Raw genomic sequence first — 22,716 nt, forward strand, 5'->3', positions numbered from 1 at the left:
CATAATGAAATCTAGCTTGTTTCAAGGGGATAACGAACAAACCGCGTAAAGAACAAGTTTCTCCTCATTTGACCGCCAATCTATGTCACTACTGGGATCTATCTATATTGGAATTGGTCGTGATACAAAAGCCCAGTGATAAAATGTAACATCCGGAACACCCCACCCAACAGCAGGCTTGGGTCTTTGTAAAGTCGATCATTTGATTATTTGTATTTTGCTATTCTATGATTGCACTATGAAGCCTGTCCTAGTATCCTGATAGTAGACACAGCGGAATCATAGAGATAATAAAGTTCATAAGGGGCAACGCATTCATTTTAATTACAGAAACGCAAGACTGGGAAGCTAATGAGGACTGAGTCGTCTCTTTAAATCACATTCAAACTTGTTTAGAAAGGAAGTATATGTCTTTGTCACAATCACTTCCAGACTCTTGTCAATGCTCAGATATCTAAGGTCTTCAACATAAGGTATACCAGCTATTACAGAGTCATTAGAATTGTTAAGGGACAACAGTCCAGACTTTAGCCAGTTAATTTTCGATCCCGAGAAGCTACTAAATGTACTCAATAAAAATGTTGCTTAAAACAAGAGGACATCATCTGCGTACAGCGAGATAAAATGGGAAGAGCCATTAATGATAATTGGTTCTATGGCATTGGGTTGCCGTACGGCTCGGGCAAGAGGCTGAAGTGAGAGAATGAGAAGCAACGAAGAGATGGGGACAGAAGATCTAGAGATGAGGACAGAAGCTCTAGAGATGGGGACAGAAGCTCTAGAGATGGGGACAGAAGCTCTAGAGATGGGGACAGAAGCTCTAGAGATGGGGACAGAAGCTCTAGAGATGGGGACAGAAGCTCTAGAGATGGGGACAGAAGCTCTAGAGATGGGGACAGAAGATCTAGAGATGGGGACAGAAGATCTAGAGATGAGGACAGAAGCTCTAGAGATGGGGACAGAAGCTCTAGAGATGGGGACAGAAGATCTAGAGATGAGGACAGAAGCTCTAGAGATGGGGACAGAAGCTCTAGAGATGGGGACAGAAGCTCTAGAGATGGGGACAGAAGCTCTAGAGATGGGGACAGAAGGAGGAGCAGTTAGTGCCGGTCATCACCATTGCGCAAGAGTTGGCGTACAAAATCAGATTGATGTATTTAGCACACAAGCCCATATGACCTAGTGCGATCTGTAGGTACTCTCATTCTAACCTATCAAAGGCTTTTTCTGCATCCAATGGTAAGATGTCAGGGGAATCAAAATGTATCACATGCAATAGTCAACTTCCATCGTCTGTTGCAAGGCGATCCTTAACAAATCCTGTTTATCCCCATCGATTAGATGATCGAAATACTCATTGATGGCGTGCAAGAACCTTTGAGAATGGTGTACTTACAAACCGTAGCAAATTGTCACAACGTATTTGTTCACATGCTGTTATGCTTTACATTCTTATGACATATTGTCCACTTTTCATCCTGTTTCTCTCTGTCTATATAGCTGGTGTTTAGTTTCTGCGAGAAGCTATTTGGCCTCCTGATAAAGGACATCGAGGCCATGGACCCCAGCATCCTCAAGGGAAATGCAGGCGCTGGGAAGAAGCACAATGTACATGTACCTCCAGCATCAACCCTCTCATGAGCTTTATTAGTCAGATTAGCACCATTCCATGTTACATTACATAGGACTATTCATACACTATAACTAATCATAACTACTTAGAAAAAACAGAAAAGTCCTCTCACTGTCAACTGCGTTTATTTTCAGCAAGCTTAACATGTAAATATTTGTATGAACATAACAAGATTCAGCAACAGACATTCCACAGTCATGTGACTAGCAAATTGAATAATGGTCCCTGAACAAAGGGGGGGGTCAAAATCAAAAGTAACAGTCAGTATCTGGTGTGGCCACCAGCTGCATTAAGTAAGGCAGTGCATCTCCTCCTCATGGACTGCACCAGATTTGCCAGTTCCTGCGGTGAGATGTTACCCCACTCTTCCACCAAGGCACCTGCAAGGTCCCGGACATTTCTGGGGGAAATGGCCCTAGCCCTCACCCTCCGATACAACAGGTCCCAGACGTGCTCAATGGGATTTAGATCTGGGCTCTTTGCTGGCCATGGCAGAACACTGACATTCCTGTCTTGCAGGAAATCACGCACAGAACGAGCAGTATTGTCATGCTGGAGGGTAATGTCAGTATGAGCCTGCAGGATGGGTACCACATGAGGGAGGAGGATGTCTTCCCTGTAACGCAAAACGTTGAGATGACCTGCAATGACAACAAGCTCAATCCGATGATGCTGTGACACACCGCCCCAGACCATGACGGATCCCACTCCAGAGTACAGGCCTCAGTGTAATGCTCACTCCTTTGACGATAAACGTGAATCCGACCATCACCCCTGGTGAGACAAAACCGCGACTCGTCAGTGAAGAGCACTTTTTGTCAGTCCTGTATGGTCCAGTGACGGTGGGTTGTTGCCGGTGATGTCTGGTGAGGACCTGCCTTACCACAGGCCTACAAGCCCTCAGTCCAGCCTCTCTCAGCCTATTTCAGACAGTCTGAGCACAGATGCAGGGATTGTGCGTTCCTGGTGTAAGGCAGTTGTTGTTGTCATTCTGTACCTGTCCCACAGGTGTGATGTTCGGATGTACCGATCCTGTGCAGGTGTTACACGTGGTCTGCCACTGCGAGGACGATCAGCTGTCCGTCCTGTCTCCCTGTAGCACTGTCTTAGACGTCTCACAATACGGACATTGCAATTTATTGCCCTGGCCACATCTTCAGTCCTCATGCCTCCTTGCAGCATGCCTAAGGCACGTTCACGCAGATGAGCGGGGACCCTGGGCATCTTTCTTTTGGTGTTTTTCAGAGTCCGTAGAAAGCCCTCTTTAGTGTCCTAAGTTTTCATAACTGTGACCTTAACTGCCTATCGTCTGTAAGCTGTTAGTGTCTTAACGGCCGTTCCACAGGTGCATGTTCATTAACTGGTTATGGTTCATTGAACAAGCATGGGAAACAGTGTTTAAACCCTTACAATGAAGATCTGTGAAGTTATTTGGATTTTTACCAATTATCTTTGAAAGACAGAGTCCTGAAAAAGGATGTTTCTTTTTTTTCCTGAGTTATTATAGTTACACTATACAGTAGTTATTGTGTACACAACATGGTGATGTAAGCCACACCGAAGGTGCTAGCTAGTTAGTAAAGTAAATTCTCATAGAAAACGTGTGGAATTCTCTGTCCACCATCTCACTCCTAACTGTCTTCTATCTCCGTGGTCTTTACAGATTGACATTGGCTTGTTGCTGGGCAACAGCCAGGTGGTTTTCGAGAAGGCAGAGAGCTCCTCTCTTACCCTCATTGGTAAGTGTCATCCTCGGCTTGCTCTCATGTGGAAAACGCTGTCTTGTATTAAGTGACTACAGCAAATCTATTTAGTCTCACTCCGTTACGGTATTTGTAAATCAGGGTTGTGTATATCTGACAAGTTGGTCTGCTCAAAGCGTAATAGACCCGGGATATAAAGATGTAAACAAATTAGGCTTGATATTTCCATAATGAACCAAAGTGGATGTGTTTACAAGGCTAAGCTAAGTGACACTCGGCCTCACTAAACCACCCTGACTGACTTTATCAGTTTGTGGCATGTGCTTGTTGTAACCCAATACGACCCCAAGGGGGCACCCTGTCCACTTTTTATGTTTGGCTATCCTCTCCTTGCTTTCAGCTGTTTTGAGTGACGAAATTGAGATGGCGAAAGTTTCCTAGAGAGGAAAGTGTCATTCATTCAGTGGCATGTAGAGTACATCTTCTTCATTATGTCTTTGATGGACTATTTAGTTAATACATTAAAAGCTTTGCACCATTCCCCATCTATGAGCTGCCACTGGTGCTAGGTTTACACACATACAAAACACTAAGAAGAAAATGTCAAACGTTAAATAGATGAGAACCTGAGGTTAACAAAGTATTTAGCCCTTTTTGTGTGTTTGCCTTTCTGAAAATCAAGGGAAAGCGAAGACCAGAGAGTCTCGTCAGTCCATCATCAACCCAGACTGGAACTTTGAGCGCATGGGCATCGGTGGCCTGGACAAGGAGTTCTCTGATATCTTCCGTAGGGCCTTCGCCTCTCGAGTCTTTCCTCCAGACATCGTGGAGCAGATGGGTGAGCTCCTCTCTGTCTCTGTTGGTCTTTCTCGTCCTCCAGATCTTTCTTTCTCAACAGCAGTTTCTCTTTCTTGACTTTCACTCAATCCATTGTATTCAGTCTTATTTTCACACATGCCTGTTCTCTTGCACACTCAGTTTCTCGCTCTCTTACTTGTACTTTTTATAGCTCTCTGTGTATTTTTCTCTCACCGCATCCCCCCGCTAACCACTTTTCAAGGTCCCAGTGAGCCTGTGTTCCAGCCTAACGTCAGACAGACCATTAGCCACTGTGAGGGGAGGGGGGGGAGGGCAGGACAGCCAGCCAAACCAAATCACACAATCGGTCTCTGGATGAAACACCATGATATGAATAAGACTCTCTGTGTTCTGATGGCATTGGTTTTCAGACCAATACTACTGCACATTGTGACAAAGTCTCAAACAAGTGGACCGAACGGGGATACTATTATTTGACTGACAATGTAGTTTCAGACTTTTAAGACTTCTCTCTTTGTTTGACAACACTACTGAACACTAGACTACCGGTAAACTAGTTATTTGAAAAATGAATTGTCTCACTCACTCGGTTAGGCCCAAGGGGGCGTCCATTATTGGACAGACAATGTAGTGTCCTCTCGAGAAGCTGCTCTCATTCGTCAGTCATCTGTCAGTTATGACGCAGGCATCCATCCCCCATGGAATAATCCTTGCATGCACTGGTAAATAGTTGTTTGACATGTCTCAGATTACGATGCTGATTCCCATCACTAAAGAATGGTTCATAGTGAAAGCAAGTCAGGTGCTCTTCTGCCACACACACACACACACACACACACACACACACACACACACACACACACACACACACACACACACACACACACACACACACACACACACACACACACACACAGAGAGAAAGAGCCCCAGTCCTAGCCTCGTGGCGTCCAGTGTGAGTGCGAGAGATGACCTTAAGCAGGGCGGCTGGGTGCTATGGGGTGCAGGAGTTGGCCCCTGGCTGTGGCCAGCTGGCTGGTCTAATGAGATGGCGAGCCCTGATAGAGGAGAGTCTAAAGGTGAGGGTGTAATTGGGGAGTGTCAGGGAGCGCAGGTGCTGAGAGAGATGATCATAGGGGGGAGGTGTGTGTGTGGTGGGGCTCTCACTCTCTCCATGTCTCCTCACACTCCCGCAAAAGTCAGGAAGACAGCAAGGGATCACACACACACACACACACACACACACACACACACACACACACACACACACACACTATAATGGTTTACCTGGAGCCCCTCCTCATTACCCCTGTCTGTCTCCCCTTCAGCACGTATATATGACAGGGGCGATGTCTATCTCTGGCCCCTCGATGAGTCGGGAGCAAATGTCACTAAACAGGTGCAAAAAGCTGCTAGGACCAATGCAGTCTGGGTTTCAGTCTAGACCCAAAACTGCTCCAAATTGGTTGGGTCTAATCACAAGACTTGATCTTTATAAGAAACACACCACAGAGTCAACTTGTAGTGAATCATAGCAGTAAATACAGTAAATCTAGCCCATTCATCAGTTTTTTCCTGCTCATTCTCACAAATTGAACTTGTGAACTTTAAATACCTTGGGAATGTTTCATATCTGGATGTGACATATGATATCAGGGATGAGATCGGACAATGACTTTAAGGCCAAAGTCACCTCACACCGACTCTGATACGATTGTGACACACACAAACCATTCACACCGACGCTGATAAGATTGTGACGCACACAAACCATTCACACCGACTCTGATACGATTGTGACACACACAAACCATTCACACCGACTCTGATACGATTGTGACACACACAAACCATTCACACCGACTCTGATACGATTGTGACACACACAAACCATTCACACCGACTCTGATACGATTGTGACGCACACAAACCATTCACACCGACTCTGATACGATTGTGACGCACACAAACCATTCACACCGACTCTGATACGATTGTGACGCACACAAACCATTCACACCGACTCTGATACGATTGTGACGCACACAAACCATTCACACCGACTCTGATACGATTGTGACACACACAAACCATTCACACCGACGCTGATACGATTGTGACGCACACAAACCATTCACACCGAGTCTGATGTGTTTCTTTGAACGTTTTGTCTGTGTCCCTCCCTGTCAGGCTGTAAGCATGTGAAGGGCATTCTGTTGTTCGGGCCTCCTGGCTGTGGTAAGACTCTGATGGCCAGGCAGATTGGGAAGATGCTGAACGCCCGCGAGCCCAAGGTGGTCAACGGCCCCGAGATCCTCAATAAGTACGTGGGAGAGTCCGAGGCCAACATCAGGAAGCTGTTCGCCGACGCAGAGGACGAGCAGAAGAGGGTGGGAGGGAGAAAAAAAATCATAAACACTATGTGACATAGATAAAAACTCAGTAAGATGCGTACACACAAACACACACAAACACACACACAAACACACACACACACACCAGTAAATCAATTGTGTATGTCATTAAATCCACCCAGTACCTTCACTGCAATTACTTGTGTGGTTATCAAGCACAACATACCTGATAACAAGTCAATCAAATAGATGTCATACTAAATGGATTCCTTATCCTGAGGCCAATATGCAGCCTACTCCACGAAACACAGATAAGCATCACACAAATCTTCACAGAGAAGCTAATTTCTCCTGCAGAAGATTGATTTGCCCTTTAAAGAGGCATATTAGTAATAATAACGGTGGAAAAGTCTGTGGGTTTCTCCATACTGGGGGACAGTTGTGTATTGAGACTCCATGGTGACGCCGGTGTGACAGTGACGGCCTCACTCCTCGCCACCTAATGAGTTGCTGGGTTATCTCTGCCCCCCTCTCTGTCCCCCTCTCTCACCTAGCCCACAATAAGCCAAGCTCCACACCTGCTTTAAATGCTACGTCTGGAGACTGACAGGGCCAGAGATGGACAGATAACCCCCCACCCCGCTCTCTCTATCTCTTGCTAACAGTCTCTCTCACATCGCTCTCTTTTTCTCTCTCTCGGTCTCTCTCGGTCTCTCTCGGGCTCTCCCGGTCTCTCTCGGTCTCTCCCGGTCTCTCCCTCACACAAACTCTCTCTTTCTCTGTTTGTGTGGACTTTGTCCCTCCATGGTAGAGCAGAGGGAGGATGAGGAGGCTTTGAAAGGAGAATTTAGCCCAGAACAGCCATGGCTGCGAGTGGTAGACATTCTACATCCTCTCCTAAGTTAGCACTGCATTGCCTGTGTGACCACAGAATCCTTCCTCCTGCTCTATTCACCCATACCTCTCTCCTTCCACAGCTGGGCGCCAACAGTGGGCTTCACATCATCATCTTTGACGAGATCGACGCCATCTGTAAGCAACGTGGCAGCATGGCAGGCAGCACAGGTGTCCACGACACGGTGGTCAACCAGCTGCTCTCCAAGATAGACGGAGTAGAGCAGCTCAACAACATCCTGGTCATAGGTAAACCACACATACATGCGCATATTCATATGTGCGCACAGAAACACAGACACACATACAGTACCAGTCAAACGTTTGGACACACCTACTCATTCCAGGGTTTTTCTTTATTTATTACCATTTTCTACATTGTACAATAATAGTGAAGATATCAAAACTATGAAACAACACATATGGAATCATGTAGTAACCAAAGAAAGTGTTAAACAAATCAAAATATATTTTATTATGGCCTCCCAGGTGGGGCAGTGATTAAGGGTGCTGTACTGCAGCGCCAGCTGTGCCACCAGAGACTCTGGGTTCGCGCCCAGGCTCTGTCGTAACCGGCCGCGACCAGGAGGTCCGTGGGGCGACGCACAATTGGCCCAGCGTCGTCCGTGTTAGGGAGGGTTTGGCCGGTAGGGATATCCTTGTCTCATCGCGCCCCAGCGACTCCTTTGGCGGGCCGTGCGCAGTGCACGCTAACCAAGGTTGCCAGGTGCACAGTGTTTCCTCCGACACATTGGTGCGGCTGGCTTCTGGGTTGGATGCGCGCTGTGTTAAGAAGCAGTGCGGCTTGGTTGGGTTGTGTATCGGAGGACGCATGATTTTCAACCTTCGTCTCTCTCGAGCCCGTACGGGAGTTGTAGCGATGAGACAAGATAGTAACTACTAACAATTGGGGAGAAAAAGGGGTAAAACAAATTCACACAATTAAAAAAAAAAACATCTATTTTATTTCAGATTCTTCAAAGTAGCCACCCTTTCCCTTGATGACAGCTTTGCACACTCTTGCCATTCTCTTATCCAGCTTCATGAGGTAGTCACCTAGAATGCATTTCAATTAACAGGTGTGACTTGTTAAAAGTTTATTTATGGAATTTCTTTCCTTAATGCATTTGAGCCAGTCAGTTGTGTTGTGGCAAGGTAGGGGTGGTATACAGAAGAGAGCCCTATTTGGTAAAAAACCACGTCCATATTAGGGCAAGAACAGCTCAAATAAACAAAGTGAAACAACAGTCCATCATTACTTTAAGACATGAAGGTTAGTCAATACAAACCATTTCAAAAACTTTGAACGTTTCTTCAAGTGCAGTTGCAAAAACAATCATGTGCTATGATGAAACTGGCTCTCATGAGGACCGTCACAGGAATGGAAGACCCAGAGTTACCTCTGCTGCAGTGGATAAGCTCATTAGAGTTACCAGCCTCAGAAATTGCAGCCCAAATAAATGATTTACAAAGTTCAAGTAACAGACGCATCTCAACATCAATTGTTCAGAGGATCAGGCCTTCGTGGTCGAATTGCTGCAAATAATCCACTACTAAAGGACACCAATAATAATATAAGAGACTTGCTTGGGCCAAGAAACAGGAGCAATGGACTTTAGACTGGTGGAAATCTGTGGTGGAAATCTGTCCTTTGGTCTTGAGTCCAATTTGGAGATTTTTGGTTTCAACTGCTGTGTCTTTGTGAGACGCGGTGTGGGTGAACGCATGTGTATTTCCCACCGTAAACCATGGAGGAGGAGGTGTTATGATGTGGGGGTGCTTTTCTGGTGCCACTGTCTGTAATTTATTTAGAACCAGCATGGCTACCACAGCATTCTGCAGTGATTTACCATCCCATCAGGTTTGGGCTTAGTGGGACTATCATTTTTTTTTCAACAGGACAATGACCCAACACACCTCCAGGCTGTGTAAGGGCTATTTGACCAAGAAGGAGAGGGATGGAGTGCTGCATCAGATGACCTGGCCTCCACAATCCCTGCCCTCAACCAAATTGAGATGGTTTGGGAAGAGTCTGACCGCAGAGTGAAGGAAAAGCAGCCAACAAGTGCTCAGCATGTGGGAACTCTTTCAAGACTGTTGGAAAAGCATTCCAGGTGATGCTGGTTGAGAGAATGCAAGAGTGTGCAAAGCTGTCATCAAGGCAAAGGGTGGCTATTTAAAGAATCTCAAATATAAAATTGATTGAGTGACCCACTGAAATAGTGTTAAACCAACACTTTTCAAAGTGTTGATAAACTAACACCCTAAGAGTGTTGGATCACTAACACTGTGGGTGTTGCAAATTCCGACTTAAAGATGCACTATGCAGAATTGTTTTCGCCTTTTCCTTGTTGCAAAAATTCTAATAGTTTTCCTAATTTCAGTTTATGTACCAAAACAAGCAATAGTGTAGAGAATCATTGTACCATCTTAACCGCTATATATTATCCATAACCAGAAATATTGTATTTTCAGCTGTTTGAAACTGGTGTACAAACCTGAAAGTAAAAGAGCCAAAAACGGAAACTTTAAAATGGAAAACGTAGAAATGGCGCATATAGAACAGATCAACCACTTATTAGACTTGCGTTCAATGAGAATGACAAAGCTATAATACACATTTCTATGTGGATTTTGTCAGGTCGCCCAAAAAGTTACATAATGCATCTTTAAAAGAACACTTCGTTGTGTTAAAGTAATATTTTGGGATGTTTTAACATTGTAGGATGTAGAGCCTCATTTACATATTTCCCAGCATGCCTTTCAAGTCTATGTTAGACATACCGACCCATGAATGTGTGTGTTAGTGACGGAGGTGTGGTTTTTGCAGTCAAAAACGTATAGTCCTGAAACCTTGAAGTGAATGTGTTTGAATTAAAAGTAAAACATTTATGACCATATATTAGACATTTCATAAGGCCTTTAGTTATGGCCTAGTTCTTCCCTAACATTTGTATTTGTATTTATTATGGATCCCCATTGCCAAAGCAGCAGCTACTCTTCCTGTGGTCTAGCAAAATTACGGCAGTTATACAATTTTAAAAACATTCCAATACGTTCTCAGTTTTCACAACACTGTGTGCCCTTAGGCTCCAACTCCACCACCACCACATATCTACAATACAACATCTATGTGTGTGTATAGTGCATATGTTATTGTGTGTGTGTGTGGACGCATGTGTCTGTGCCTATGTTTGTGTTGCTTCACAGTCCCCGCTGTCCCCGCCATAACGTGTATTTGTATCATTTTCTTTTATATAATTGTACTGCTTTCATCAGTTACTTGATGTCCATGTAGTCATGGCTCTGTGTAGTACTGTGTAGTACTGTGCGCCTCCCATAGTCTGTTCTGGACTTGGGGACTGCGAAGAGACCTCTTGTGGCATGTCTTGTAGGGTATGCATGGGTGACATTCAACATGTCAATACCTCTCATAAATACAAGTAGTGATGAAGTCAATCTCTCCTCGACTTTGAGCCAGGAGAGATTGACATTCATATTATTCCTGTTAGCTCTCTGTGTAAATCCAAGGGCCAGCCGTGCTGCCCTGTTCTGAGCCAATTGCAATTTTCCTAAGTCCCTTTTTGTGGCACCTGACCACACAACTGAATGGTAGTCCAGGTGTGACAAAACTAGGGCCTGTAGGACCTGTCTTGTTGACAGTGTTGTTAAGAAGGTAGAGCAGCGCTTTATTATGGACAGACTTCTCCCCATCTTAGCTACTGTTGTATCAATATGTTTTGACAATGACAGTTTACAGTCCAGGGTTAGTCCAAGCAGTTTAGTCACTTCAACTTGCTCAATTTCCACATAATTTATTACAAGATTTAGTTGAGGTTTAGGGTTTAGTGAATGATTTGTCCCAAATACAATGCTATTAGTTTTAGAAATATTTAGGACTAACTTATTATTTGCCACCCAATCTGAAACTAACTGCATCTCTTTAAGTGTTGCAGTCATTTCAGTCGCTGTAGTAGCTGCCACGTATAGTGTTGAGTCATCCGCATACATAGACACACTGGCCTAGACAGCTGCCCTGGAGAATTCGTGATTCTACCGGGATATGTTGGAGACGCTTCCATTAAAGGACACGCTCTGTGTTCTGTTAAATGGGTACCTCTTTATCCACAATATAGCAGGGGGCGTAAAGCCATAACACACGTTTTTCCTGCAGCAACTATGATCGATAAAGCCAAAAGCCCCACTGAAGTCTAACAAAACACTGAAGTCTCACATTGTGATCTGATGATCCTGGCTCATGTGCCATATCAGATCTGCAAGTCACAATATGCTGGCTAGTGAAATGATTTGTAATTCCTATTGGAATCCAGCCAGAGGGAGGATATTCAACAATTTGAACTTTTTTATCACCGACAACCTGCATTCAGAGCGACTGCTATGGTGAAGAGCTTGTCAAACAAGACTACCTCAACCTTCGAAACTGGAACAACCATCTCTGTAACAGTTGCAATAAGTCCAACTACTTGGATTCGTTTTGAAAAATCAAAGTTATTTATCTTTTGTTTAGTATGATTAAGGCCTAAGGGGGTGCGGTATATGGCCAAAATACCATGACGAAGGGCTGTTCTACAGCACAACGCAACGCAGATTTCCTGGCTACATTCCATAGCTGTGGTATGTTGGCCGTATACCACACCCCCCCGAGGTGCCTTATTGCGATTTTAAACTGGTTACCAACGTAATTAGAGCTGTAAAGATAAATGTTTTGTCATACCTGTGGTATATGGTCTGATATACTGTACCACGGCTGTCAACCAATAAGCTTTCTGGACTCGAACCAACCAGTTTATAAGATCAATTAATCAATAGGGGACAGAATAGGGGACACTACAAAAATGAATGAATGGCACGCAACAAGCATGATTGCGCGTTAGATGACGCCTTATCAGTATGGTTGAGTAGTATGTTGATATTTGTTGCTTACTGCTTACGTTTTTACTAAACAGTACTTTCTAAAATAGTATATAGTAGGGCCACAGTCTGCTTGACTGACCGGCCGAGTTGTGGTCTGAGAAGATGAGCGGGATTATCTGAGCTATGCATTTCTTGCCCTCTTCTTCTATCTCATCCTCCTTCTCCCTCTATCTCTCCCTCTCCTTCTATCTCTCCCTCTGTGCCTCTAAGGAATGACCAACAGGCCGGACCTGATAGACGAGGCCTTGTTGAGACCAGGCAGGTTGGAAGTCAAAATGGAGATCGGTAAGAAAGCACAACGTAGTACACCACAAAGCATCCACCCTAACCAAAGACCTTGCTTAATTTTTGTTAGTTTACTGTATTCCGGTATTAGTTTGTTTTCAGGTAGTTTCTTCTGAGGAAGACATTGTTATTCATAGATGTTGTACCTTTTTACCCGACAACCAACAAAACAACACCCAGACATTTCTACTGTTCCAGGTCCATCTCTTGTACAGTATGCAGTTACGCGGTAAAAAAAACACAGATATATACGAGACGTTTCCCCTCGCGCTTCCTCCCCCAGGTTTGCCTGATGAGAAGGGGCGTGTCCAGATCCTCAACATCCACACGGCTAAAATGCGCCAGTTCAACCTGCTGGGCAGCGACGTGGACGTCAGCGAGCTGGCCGCCGAGACCAAGAACTACAGCGGAGCCGAGCTGGAGGGGCTGGTCAGAGCTGCCCAGTCCACTGCCATGAACCGACACATCAAGGTCAATATCACACACAGGCGGCCATTTTCATTAGCCTAGATCAACCCTCTTGGTTGGAGAGCTAACATCCTGAAGGTTTTTCAGTCCAACCCTGATTTAGCACATCTGGTTCTAGTTATTTGCTGCTCGCCAAGACCTTAAGTAGCCATTTCAGATATATTAAGTTAGGGTTCGACTGAAAACCTACAGGACGTTAGATCTCCAGAAAGAGGGTTGGGCAGCCCTGGACAAGATAGAGGGCGTTTTTATCCCCTCTTCAACATCAACTCTACAACTGAACATCTTTATGCGTTAAGGGGCTGTAGGTCTCGGTAGTTATTTCACAATCAGTCATGAGACAAAGTGCTCCCTCAGAGCGGAAAGGTCAGACAACTCTCGTCTGGGAGGGAGGGAGAAAACGAGTGATAAGGACAGAGAGAGACAGAGGGGAGGGAGCACTCCAGCCATTCCACCTGTGTAAGCCCTTTTCTGTCCATGTCATCACCCTCTAATATGGTCCAGGAGTGTGGTGGGGGGGGCAGACCACTTAACAGACTACCACCTCACTTAATCTGGCCGCGTGCGTGCGTGCATGTGTGTGTGTGTTAAATCAGTAAGACCCAAAAGTCACTATTAGCTTGTCATCATTACAGGACTAAATAAAGGTAGATACTATCAATGATTAGCTTGAACATTTTGTCCACAATTTGTCTAATTAATCTAGTGTCAGGTCTTAGCATTAAAGTTAGTCGAACAGTTTGTTGATAGTTGAACATCTATTAACCGTCTGTATTGGACCATCCTAATAACATGCCTCTGTCCCCCTGCAGGCCAGTGCCACCGTGGAGGTGGACCTGGAGAAGGCTGTGAATCTGCAGGTCCACAGAGATGACTTCCTGGCCTCGCTGGACAACGACATCAAACCTGTGAGTAGACCCCTTCCGTCCTCCATCTCTTTACCTTTCTCTAGACCCCTCTCTTTACCATTGCCTACATCCAAAAGTCCCCCTCAACATTTGGACTTACATCATCCACTTGTAGTTGATGGCAGTGTCCACTATACGCAGGGAATGAGATATTTTTTAAAATCATTTTGAGATATTTTTCATAAGTGATTTTAATAAGGGACCCTTTCAGGCTATGGATGGTTAAGTGCAAGGGTCCCCAGTTACATTCAGCCGTGGGCCAATTCTTCTTTGAGTGCATGGTCGGTTGGCCGGAACATAGTTATAAATCATTTGTACACTGCAAATTGACTGCAGCAACCCCAAACAGATATAGTATATGACAAAAACAGAATATTTTCAAACCTTGATTACATTTGGAAGCGATCACATATGCCTCTCTATTTATGCGTGGGAATACTTGGGAACAGATTTCCTTCGTTAAAATCACTTTGAGCTCATGTCCTGGTAATTATACAGTCTTAATATTCAAGAATGAATGTTTTTCCGAAAAAAACTTGGGGGGCCAAATAAAATCCCCCGCAGGCTGAATTTGGCCAGCGGGCTGCCTATTTAGGATCCCTGGTTTAGTGGAGCTGACTCTCTCTCTCTCTCCAATGGCCAGGCGTTTGGTACCAACTCTGAGGACTATGCCAGCTACATCATGAATGGCATCATAAAGTGGGGCGACCCGGTGACTGCTGTGCTGGATGATGGGGAGCTGCTGGTGCAGCAGACTAAGAACAGCGACCGCACACCGCTGGTGTCTGTGCTCCTGGAAGGTAATACACACACACACACACACACACACTTTTACAGTTAGTGCATTTATCTTAAGGTAGCTAGATACAACAAGCACATTTTATTTAAACTTTATTTAACTACGCAATTCAGTTAAGAACAAATTCTTATTTACAAAGACGGCGTACCCCGGGAAAACCTTCTCCTAACCCGGATGACGCGTAGCCAATTGTGCACCGCCCTATGCGACTCCCGATCACGTCTGGTTGTGATACAGCCCGGGATAGAACCAGGGTCTGTAGTGACACATTAGACCACTGCGCCACACAGGAGCATCTCACAGCATCTTACATAGTAGTTAAAATTTCCCTCAGCAAAGCAACTCTGAGCAAAGTCAGTGCATGTAAGAAAAGCGATGACACCAACTGTTACAATGTTCTATAGTATATCTATAGAATATACTATAGAACCTTGTAACACATCTATAGAATATACTATAGAACATTGCAACACATCTATAGAATATACTATAGAACATTGTAACACATCTATAGAACCTTGTAACACATCTATAGAATATACTATAGAACATTGCAACACATCTATAGAATATACTATAGAACATTGCAACATGTATAGTATCTATAGTATATATTTTTTTACCCCTTTACTGCTAAATGGGACACCAGCATGAATATGGTAAAATGAAGATGTATAAAAGAAAGACCTTTTCCAACGTTTGGCATTATAAGAGCTGAAAGATATATTTAAGCATACTGATAAATGCAAATATTTATTCAAATAGTCATATTATCATTAAGACTTCCTTTGGTTCAAAATACAGGATAGCGGTATATATAGTTTCCTGTTTTCTCTCTCTCCTAGGTCCCCCCAACAGTGGAAAGACGGCCCTAGCTGCTAAGATCGCAGAGGAATCCCAGTTTCCCTTTATAAAGATCTGTTCTCCTGACAAGATGATCGGTCACTCTGAAATCGCTAAGTGCCAGGCCATCAAGAAGGTGAGGAAAGGGTTTCACACACACACACATCTGTGTCAGTACCTGTGTCTTGACCACCCTTAACCCTCTTTGTTCCAGATATTTGACGATGCCTACAAGTCCCAGCTGAGCTGTGTAGTGGTGGACGACATTGAACGCTTGCTGGGTAAGGTCCTGCTTGCATTGTGGTTACACTGTTCTCCTTTTCGTTTCTTTTTTAAGTATCCTAAGTTCAGGGTTGTAACATACAGTAAACACTGGGCAGTTTGCTTAGGATTACAGACCTTTTTAAAGAACCATGGGTTGGAAAACCATGCTCTTATATTTTCAACCCAAGCATCACTTTGATGGTAAAAGTCCACAGATCATTGAATCACGAGGTCGGAATATTTATTCAAAATTCTCGTTCTCTCTTTGTGCTTTGGTGTCCTTGTTCTCAGACTATGTCCCGATTGGCCCTCGTTTCTCAAACCTGGTCCTTCAAGCTCTGCTGGTTCTCCTCAAGAAACCCCCTCCCAAAGTCAGTATTCTGTGAACTTTGGCACTTACTTGTGTGTGTGTGTGTTTAGTCTTAGCATTTAAATGTTTCTGTGTATGCTCTAGTCGTTATTTTGCCAGTGACAGACAGATGTCAGCAGATCGTACTGATGCCCTCAGTAATGCAAGTCATTTCCATGCAGAGTGAATCAAAGTGTATCCTAGTTGTGGGACAGTATACATCTTTACCCCTGTGTTTCTGTGTGCAGGAGCTATATCTCCTGAATGTAAGACACTACCACATTTAAGGCTGTAGGCCTACGTTCAGCTGTGAGCGTTTGTCAATGAGTATGATAATGTATTGGTCCAGGCAGGCTGTTGTGCTGGGTGTGAATGGGAGCCGGGGCTGCTTCTCCAGGCTTGTGAAGCTCCAGGCCCAGCGGGGTGCCCGGCCCGGGTGAGGCCAGGGGAGGCCTGCCTCGAGGGGGGACAACAGAAGAGAATGGGCTCTGTGAGAGAGCCGGGGGGGTGGGGGGACAACCTGGCAGCACCGCCGCCTGTGTGGTACCTCATCTGCATGCATGGGCACACCCCCTCCGCACAATGGGGGGGGGCAGCCCATAATCCTCCTCTCCTCTGGCCCCGAACGAGCGACTAGGGCCTCTGGGGAAAGAAACTATTCACTTTCCTGATTCAGAGTCACCTAGACTTAAGCAGCTATGTAGAGGTGGTTGACCGTGGAGAGACTGACAGACTGACCAGAATCAAGCTTGATAAAAATGCAAAAGGTTGATAAAAATCCACAAGGCTCATATTAGGCAGTAGGGACCCCACCTTTTCCAACCCGTTGATGATGTGAAGCACGGCGTTTTGAAATGTGTTTGATACACTTCCGTACATGATATGGTACAGGAAGCCCTGTCTGGCACTGAGCTTAATTTCCTTCTCCATCATGTGTGCCCCCCCCCCCCCACACACACACAGGGCCGTAAGTTGCTGATCATTGGCACCACCAGCAGGAAGGACGTGCTGCAGGAGATGGAGATGCTGGACGCCTTCAGTACCACCATCCACATCCCCAACATCTCTAGAGGAGAGCAGCTGGTTGAAGCCCTGGAGGTAGACACACAGACACACACACACACACACAGACACACACACACACACACAGAAATGGATGTTCCTCGCTCTCCGGTTTTAAAGTTGTGATAAGTAGTGATGGATTTGTTGAGTGAGCTTTTAAACTGCTTCTGTGTCTGCTGTAGATGCTGGGGAGTTTCCAGGAGAAAGAGCGGGCAGCCATTGCCATGGCTGTGAAGAGCCAGGCGGTGTGGATCGGCATCAAGAAGCTGACGATGGTCATCGAGATGGCGGTGCAGGTGACAGAGACAAAGCCCCGGTTTAGGTGACACGTTTTTATTCCAGCCCAGCACTAACCATCAAATAATCACCTAACCGTGGCCTTCTTCAATCTGTACCACGATTAGCGGGTTAAGATGTGTTACTGCTGGGCTGGAACAAAAGCCTACACACACCCTTTAGCTCTCCCAGAGTGTGAGTTGGAGAACCCCGGGCCTAGACAACCACAGTCTTGGGAGTCACAGATGGAATCTCGTCTGGTTTCAGTCAAAACAACCTGCTGTTAATTACGACCTTTCATTAAAACCAGTTTGGATTCAAAAGTGATTTTTGTGGTGAGCCCCAAAAATGTCATCGCTATAGTTCCCGATCATTCTCCGCATACTTCCCTGTCTTATGTGTTCACATGCTCTGACTAGTAGAGGGATGCCACACATAAAGACCACATCGCACCTTGGAAATGTCTTATCTACTGTTGTGAGGGTCGTTACTCTCTTAGGCCCCGTCCAGAAACTTCCTCATAGAGGGGTGCATGTTTTTGTTATTGCCCAGCGCTAACACACCCGATTCAGCTAATCGAGGGCTGGAAGATGACTTGAATTGGTTGAATCAGATGTGGTTCCCAAGGACCAGGGTGTAAAAATCCAGTGCAAGTGTTACTACTGTATAGTAGTAACCATAGTTTACGGTATGTGGCTGTGGTGTGCTTGGTTGTATGGTCTCTGTTCGCTTGTCCATGTGGCTGCTGAATGCCGTGTAGCCTAATTGCTGTGGTATGCACTAATGCAGCCATGTTGAGTTGGCACACCGACACACACACACGCACAGCTCCCTCCCTCCATCCAGGAGAAATATGAACGAGTGTCTGCCGAGACATGCTGCACACAGACTCCCTGCTCCAACTGACGTGACACAAACACACACACACACACATGATACACACACATCTTCAAATCCTGTTTCCTCTATAGAAAAGCATGAACTCGAGGTCATGTCTGAAATTCCACATATTTTATGTAACACAGTTAATCGTGTTCAGTCCAAATCAATCATATACACTCAGAGGCCAGTTTATTAGGTACACCCATCTAGTACCGGGTCGGACCCCCCTCCAGAACAGCCTGAATTCTTTGGTGCATGGAAACGTTGCTCAGTTGGTAACAAGGGACCTAACGTGTGCCAGGAAAACATTCCCCACACCATTACACCACTTCCACCAGCCTGTACCGTTGACACCAGGCAGGATTACGCCATATCATGACTGCCATCAGCATGACGTAGCAGGAACTGGGATTCCAGGGGATGTTTCGCCACTCTTCAATTGTCCAGTGTTGGTGATCGCGTACCCACTGTTTTTAGCTGATAGGATTGGAAACCGGTGTGGTCGTCTGCTGCAATAACCCATCCGTGACAAGGACCAACAGGTTGTGAGTTCCGATATGCCGTTCTGCACACCACTGTTGTACTACCACGTTATTTGCCTGTTTGTGGGCCGCCTGTTAGTTTGCACAATTCTTGCCATTCTCCTTCGACCTCTTTCATCAATGAGCTGTTTTCAGCCTCCCGAGTGGCGCAGCGGTCTAAGACACTGCATCTCAGTGCAAGAGGTGTCACTACAGTCCCTAGTTTGAATCCAGGCTGTATCACATCCGACCGTGATTGGGAGTCCCATAGGGCGGCGCACAATTGGCCCAGCGTCGTCCGGGTTTGGCCGTGGTAGGCTGTCATTTTAAATAGGCAAGTCAGTTAAGAACAAATTCTTAACTGACTTGCCTAGTTTAATAAAGGTTACACATACGCACAGGACTGCCGCTGACTGGATGTTTTTTGTTTGTCGCACCATTCTCGGTAAACCCTAGACACTGTTGTGCGTGAAAAGCCCAGTCGGACGACTGTTTCTGAGATACTGGATCTGGCTTGTCTGGCACCGACAATAATACCATGCTCAGTCGCTTAGGTCACTCGCTTTTTCCCATTCTAACTGTATGGGCAAAACTGAATGCCTCCATGCCTGTCTGCATGCTTTATATAGCAAGCCACAGCCACGTGAAAAATGTTTGTGAACAGGGCGGTGTACCTAATAAACTGTGCACTGAGTCGTTATCTCCATCATAAACTGAGAAGACGACCATATTTGAATGCTACCACATATCTGCATTGTTACGTAACATTGTTTCTGTGAGCCCCTCACTCACACCTTCCCAGCCAATTACAGACAGCCCTGCGTAAACGTTTGCTGTGCTGGCCCCGGGCCTGCCTGTACTTTTCGACACGTTTATAGGAAAGGAGGCTATGTAGGCCAGTGTATGGACATATGCACAGAGAGCTAACGTGTGTGTCTTCCAGATGGATCCTGAATACCGAGTTAGTAAGTTCTTGACCCTGCTGAGAGAACAGGGAGCGTAAGTAGAGCACTATTCTGTTCTGTCCCCAATCTCACACCAGCTAATTCTTGTGTAGTTGGTTGACTGTTTAATCCATGTATATTTCCTTCCCTCCCCACAGGCTGGGTTCTGACAAGCACATAGCCATCTAAGCCCATGGTGGAGCTGCATTGCCCAGCAGTAGCTGCCTCTCACAGTAAGTGCTTGAACAGAGGGTAGAGCAGGGGCGTGTTAGAGTGGGTTTGGAACAAAATTAGCAGATTCTTTCTCTTCCTTCCTGCTCTTCTAACTCCTCCCACTTTTTTTATTCTGTCTTTTACCCTCAGTGGGCGAGGAGTGGAAGCCCGTATGCGGCCGGCAAGATGGAGTGAGCGAGAGATTATATATCTCCGACCTAATCTGGCCATCGCAAACGCTCGCCGCGTAAATCGCTGTACCGTGTGTTTCGAGGGCAACTCGATCGACCAGCGTCGTCCTCCTTCCTCATCAGCACTATTTCTCTGTGTGTGTAAACTAAGTCTGTAATTGTTATTTCTGAAGGCAAAGTGTTGTGATTCAAATGACACTCTATTCCCTGTACAGTGCACTAGGTTCTGACCAGGTGTCTATGGGCCCTGGTCAAAAGAAGTGCACTGTATAAGGAATAGTGTGCCATTTGAGATGCATCCAAAGTGTTGTGATTTGTGCTGCTAGCACTCCAGGGGATTTTATGTATAAAAATCAAATGTATGTTTATAACTAAACATGAGAAAAGTGTATGCAAAACCATGTACACTGAGTGTATGAACCATTAAGAACACCTTCCTAATATTGAGTTGCACTCCCTTTTGCCCTCAGAACAGCCTAAATTTGTTGGCGCATGGACTCAACAAAGTGTCGAAAGCGTTCCACAGGGATTCTGGCCCATGTTGACTCCAATGCTTCCCACTGTTGTCAAGTTTTCTGGCTGTCCTTTGGGTGGGGGACCATTCTTGATACACATGGGAAACTGTTGAGCAACAACAACAAAAAACAGCAACGTTGCAGTTCTTGACACACTCAAACCAGTGTGCCTGGCATCTACTACCATACCCCGTCTAAAGGCACTTAAATATTTAGTCTTGTGCCATTCAGAGGGTGAATGGGCATCTACACAATCCATTTCTCAAATGTCTGTCTCAAGGCTGTCCCAAATCCTTCTTTAACCTGTCGCCTCCCCTTCATCTACACTAATTTTGAGGGATCCTTGCTTTCACCTGGTCAGTCTGTCATGGAAAGAGCAGGTGTTTATAATGTTTTGTACTCTGTATATGATGACCTATTTGAGTTTGATACAACTCCAACATTGGGCATAATGCATTTGACAAAGCAATTTTCAAATTGTATGCATAACTGACCAGTCAAACTTCTCTATAAATGCATCATATGCTGAATATGCGCAACATGATGGTGAAACTGATTAATTGCGGCATGTATTGTGTGTGCTCTAATATATTATGTGCTTAGATTTTATAATCATTCCAGGAAATGATGGTTCCAAGCCTTACTCTTAACTCTACTCACACAAAACCTAATAGGACCAAAGTATCACAGCAGTCTGTTTTGTGAATAATTGTTATGAATTAATAATAATGTTACTAATATTGATTAGCTAGTAACTGGAAAAAGTGATTCATTTTCAGACCCAGACCATTTTAGAAGGAAACCTCTCCCCAACCACTCACAGACACACGTGTGCGAACACACATGATACTGTTGACAGGTTGTTTTTTTCTGCATTGTGCTGTTCTCTACGAAGGATCGTTGGAGACCCTCTGGCATGCCTTTGCCTTTTAGAAACACTTAAAATAAGGATCGTGTTTTGTGTAGGTTTACCCTGGTGTGACTTTTTGATAAACATGTTCATCTCAATATTTTTGGCTCTATTCACTCTCTGATTCAAAAATGCTAATTAGCATCAAAGTAGATATCACACAAAACTTCAAATCCCTGCAAGCTCCTGCACGTCATCTCTAGCAGGTACGTTTGTTAACAGGTATTGGGTCAATGTGCATAAGACAGTTTACAGAATTGTCCATTTAAAGAAATGTAAGTGTTTGGTCCCATGTTTCATGAGCTGAAATAAAAGATCACAATGTTCCATATGCACAAAAAGCTTATTTCTGTGCTGGGTACAATAACTGACCAATCTAAAATGTTCCGTTTTGTCACAACACAATGCCACAGATATCTCAAGTTTTGAGGGAGCGTGCAATTGACATGCTGGCTTCAGGAATGTCCACCAGAGCTGTTGCCAGAGAATTGAATGTTCATCAATGTCGTTTTAGAGAATTTGGCAGTACACCCAACTGGCCTCACAACCACAGACCACATCGTAACCACTCCAGGCCAGGACCTCCACATCCAGTTTCTTCACCTGGGGGATCGTCTGAGACCAGCCACCCGGACAGCTGAGGAGTATTTCTGGCTGTAATAAATCCCTTTTGTGGGGAAATTGTCTGCTTCCAAGTGGGTGGGCCTATGTGCAGTTGTGAAATCCATACATTAGGCCTGATGAATTTGTTAAAATTGTAACTCAGTAAAACCATTAATTGTTGCGTTTATTTTTTTAAATTACCTTTATTTAACTAGGCAAGTCAGTTAAGAACAAATTCTTATTTTCAATGACGGCCTGCCTGTTCAGGGGCAGAACGACAGATTTGTACCTTGTCAGCTTGGGGATTTGAACTTGCAACCTTCCGGTTACTAGTCCAACACTCTA

At 45.0% G+C, this 22,716-nt stretch overlaps 1 protein-coding gene across 2 annotated transcripts in view; it reads left to right on the forward strand.

Annotated features, from left to right (window-relative positions):
• The window catches only part of LOC118367095 (vesicle-fusing ATPase), a 40,387-nt gene extending 18,292 nt beyond the window's left edge, over positions 1-22,095 (forward strand). For both annotated transcript variants that reach the window (XM_052490330.1, XM_052490331.1), the window contains exons 6-22: positions 1,501-1,608; positions 3,297-3,372; positions 4,019-4,174; positions 6,346-6,545; positions 7,487-7,652; positions 12,549-12,623; positions 12,907-13,094; positions 13,904-13,999; positions 14,643-14,799; positions 15,644-15,777; positions 15,856-15,922; positions 16,197-16,276; positions 17,218-17,352; positions 17,499-17,612; positions 19,939-19,994; positions 20,098-20,172; positions 20,303-22,095. In XM_052490330.1, coding sequence (XP_052346290.1) covers positions 1,501-1,608; positions 3,297-3,372; positions 4,019-4,174; positions 6,346-6,545; positions 7,487-7,652; positions 12,549-12,623; positions 12,907-13,094; positions 13,904-13,999; positions 14,643-14,799; positions 15,644-15,777; positions 15,856-15,922; positions 16,197-16,276; positions 17,218-17,352; positions 17,499-17,612; positions 19,939-19,994; positions 20,098-20,128 — 1,839 coding nt within the window. In that variant the 3' untranslated portion in view covers positions 20,129-20,172; positions 20,303-22,095. The remainder of the gene's footprint in view (positions 1-1,500; positions 1,609-3,296; positions 3,373-4,018; positions 4,175-6,345; positions 6,546-7,486; positions 7,653-12,548; positions 12,624-12,906; positions 13,095-13,903; positions 14,000-14,642; positions 14,800-15,643; positions 15,778-15,855; positions 15,923-16,196; positions 16,277-17,217; positions 17,353-17,498; positions 17,613-19,938; positions 19,995-20,097; positions 20,173-20,302) is intronic.
• The last annotated feature ends 621 nt before the right edge of the window (positions 22,096-22,716 follow it).

Source organism: Oncorhynchus keta, chromosome 3 (assembly GCF_023373465.1).
Source record: "Oncorhynchus keta strain PuntledgeMale-10-30-2019 chromosome 3, Oket_V2, whole genome shotgun sequence".
In the NCBI taxonomy this organism is placed as follows: domain Eukaryota; kingdom Metazoa; phylum Chordata; class Actinopteri; order Salmoniformes; family Salmonidae; genus Oncorhynchus; species Oncorhynchus keta.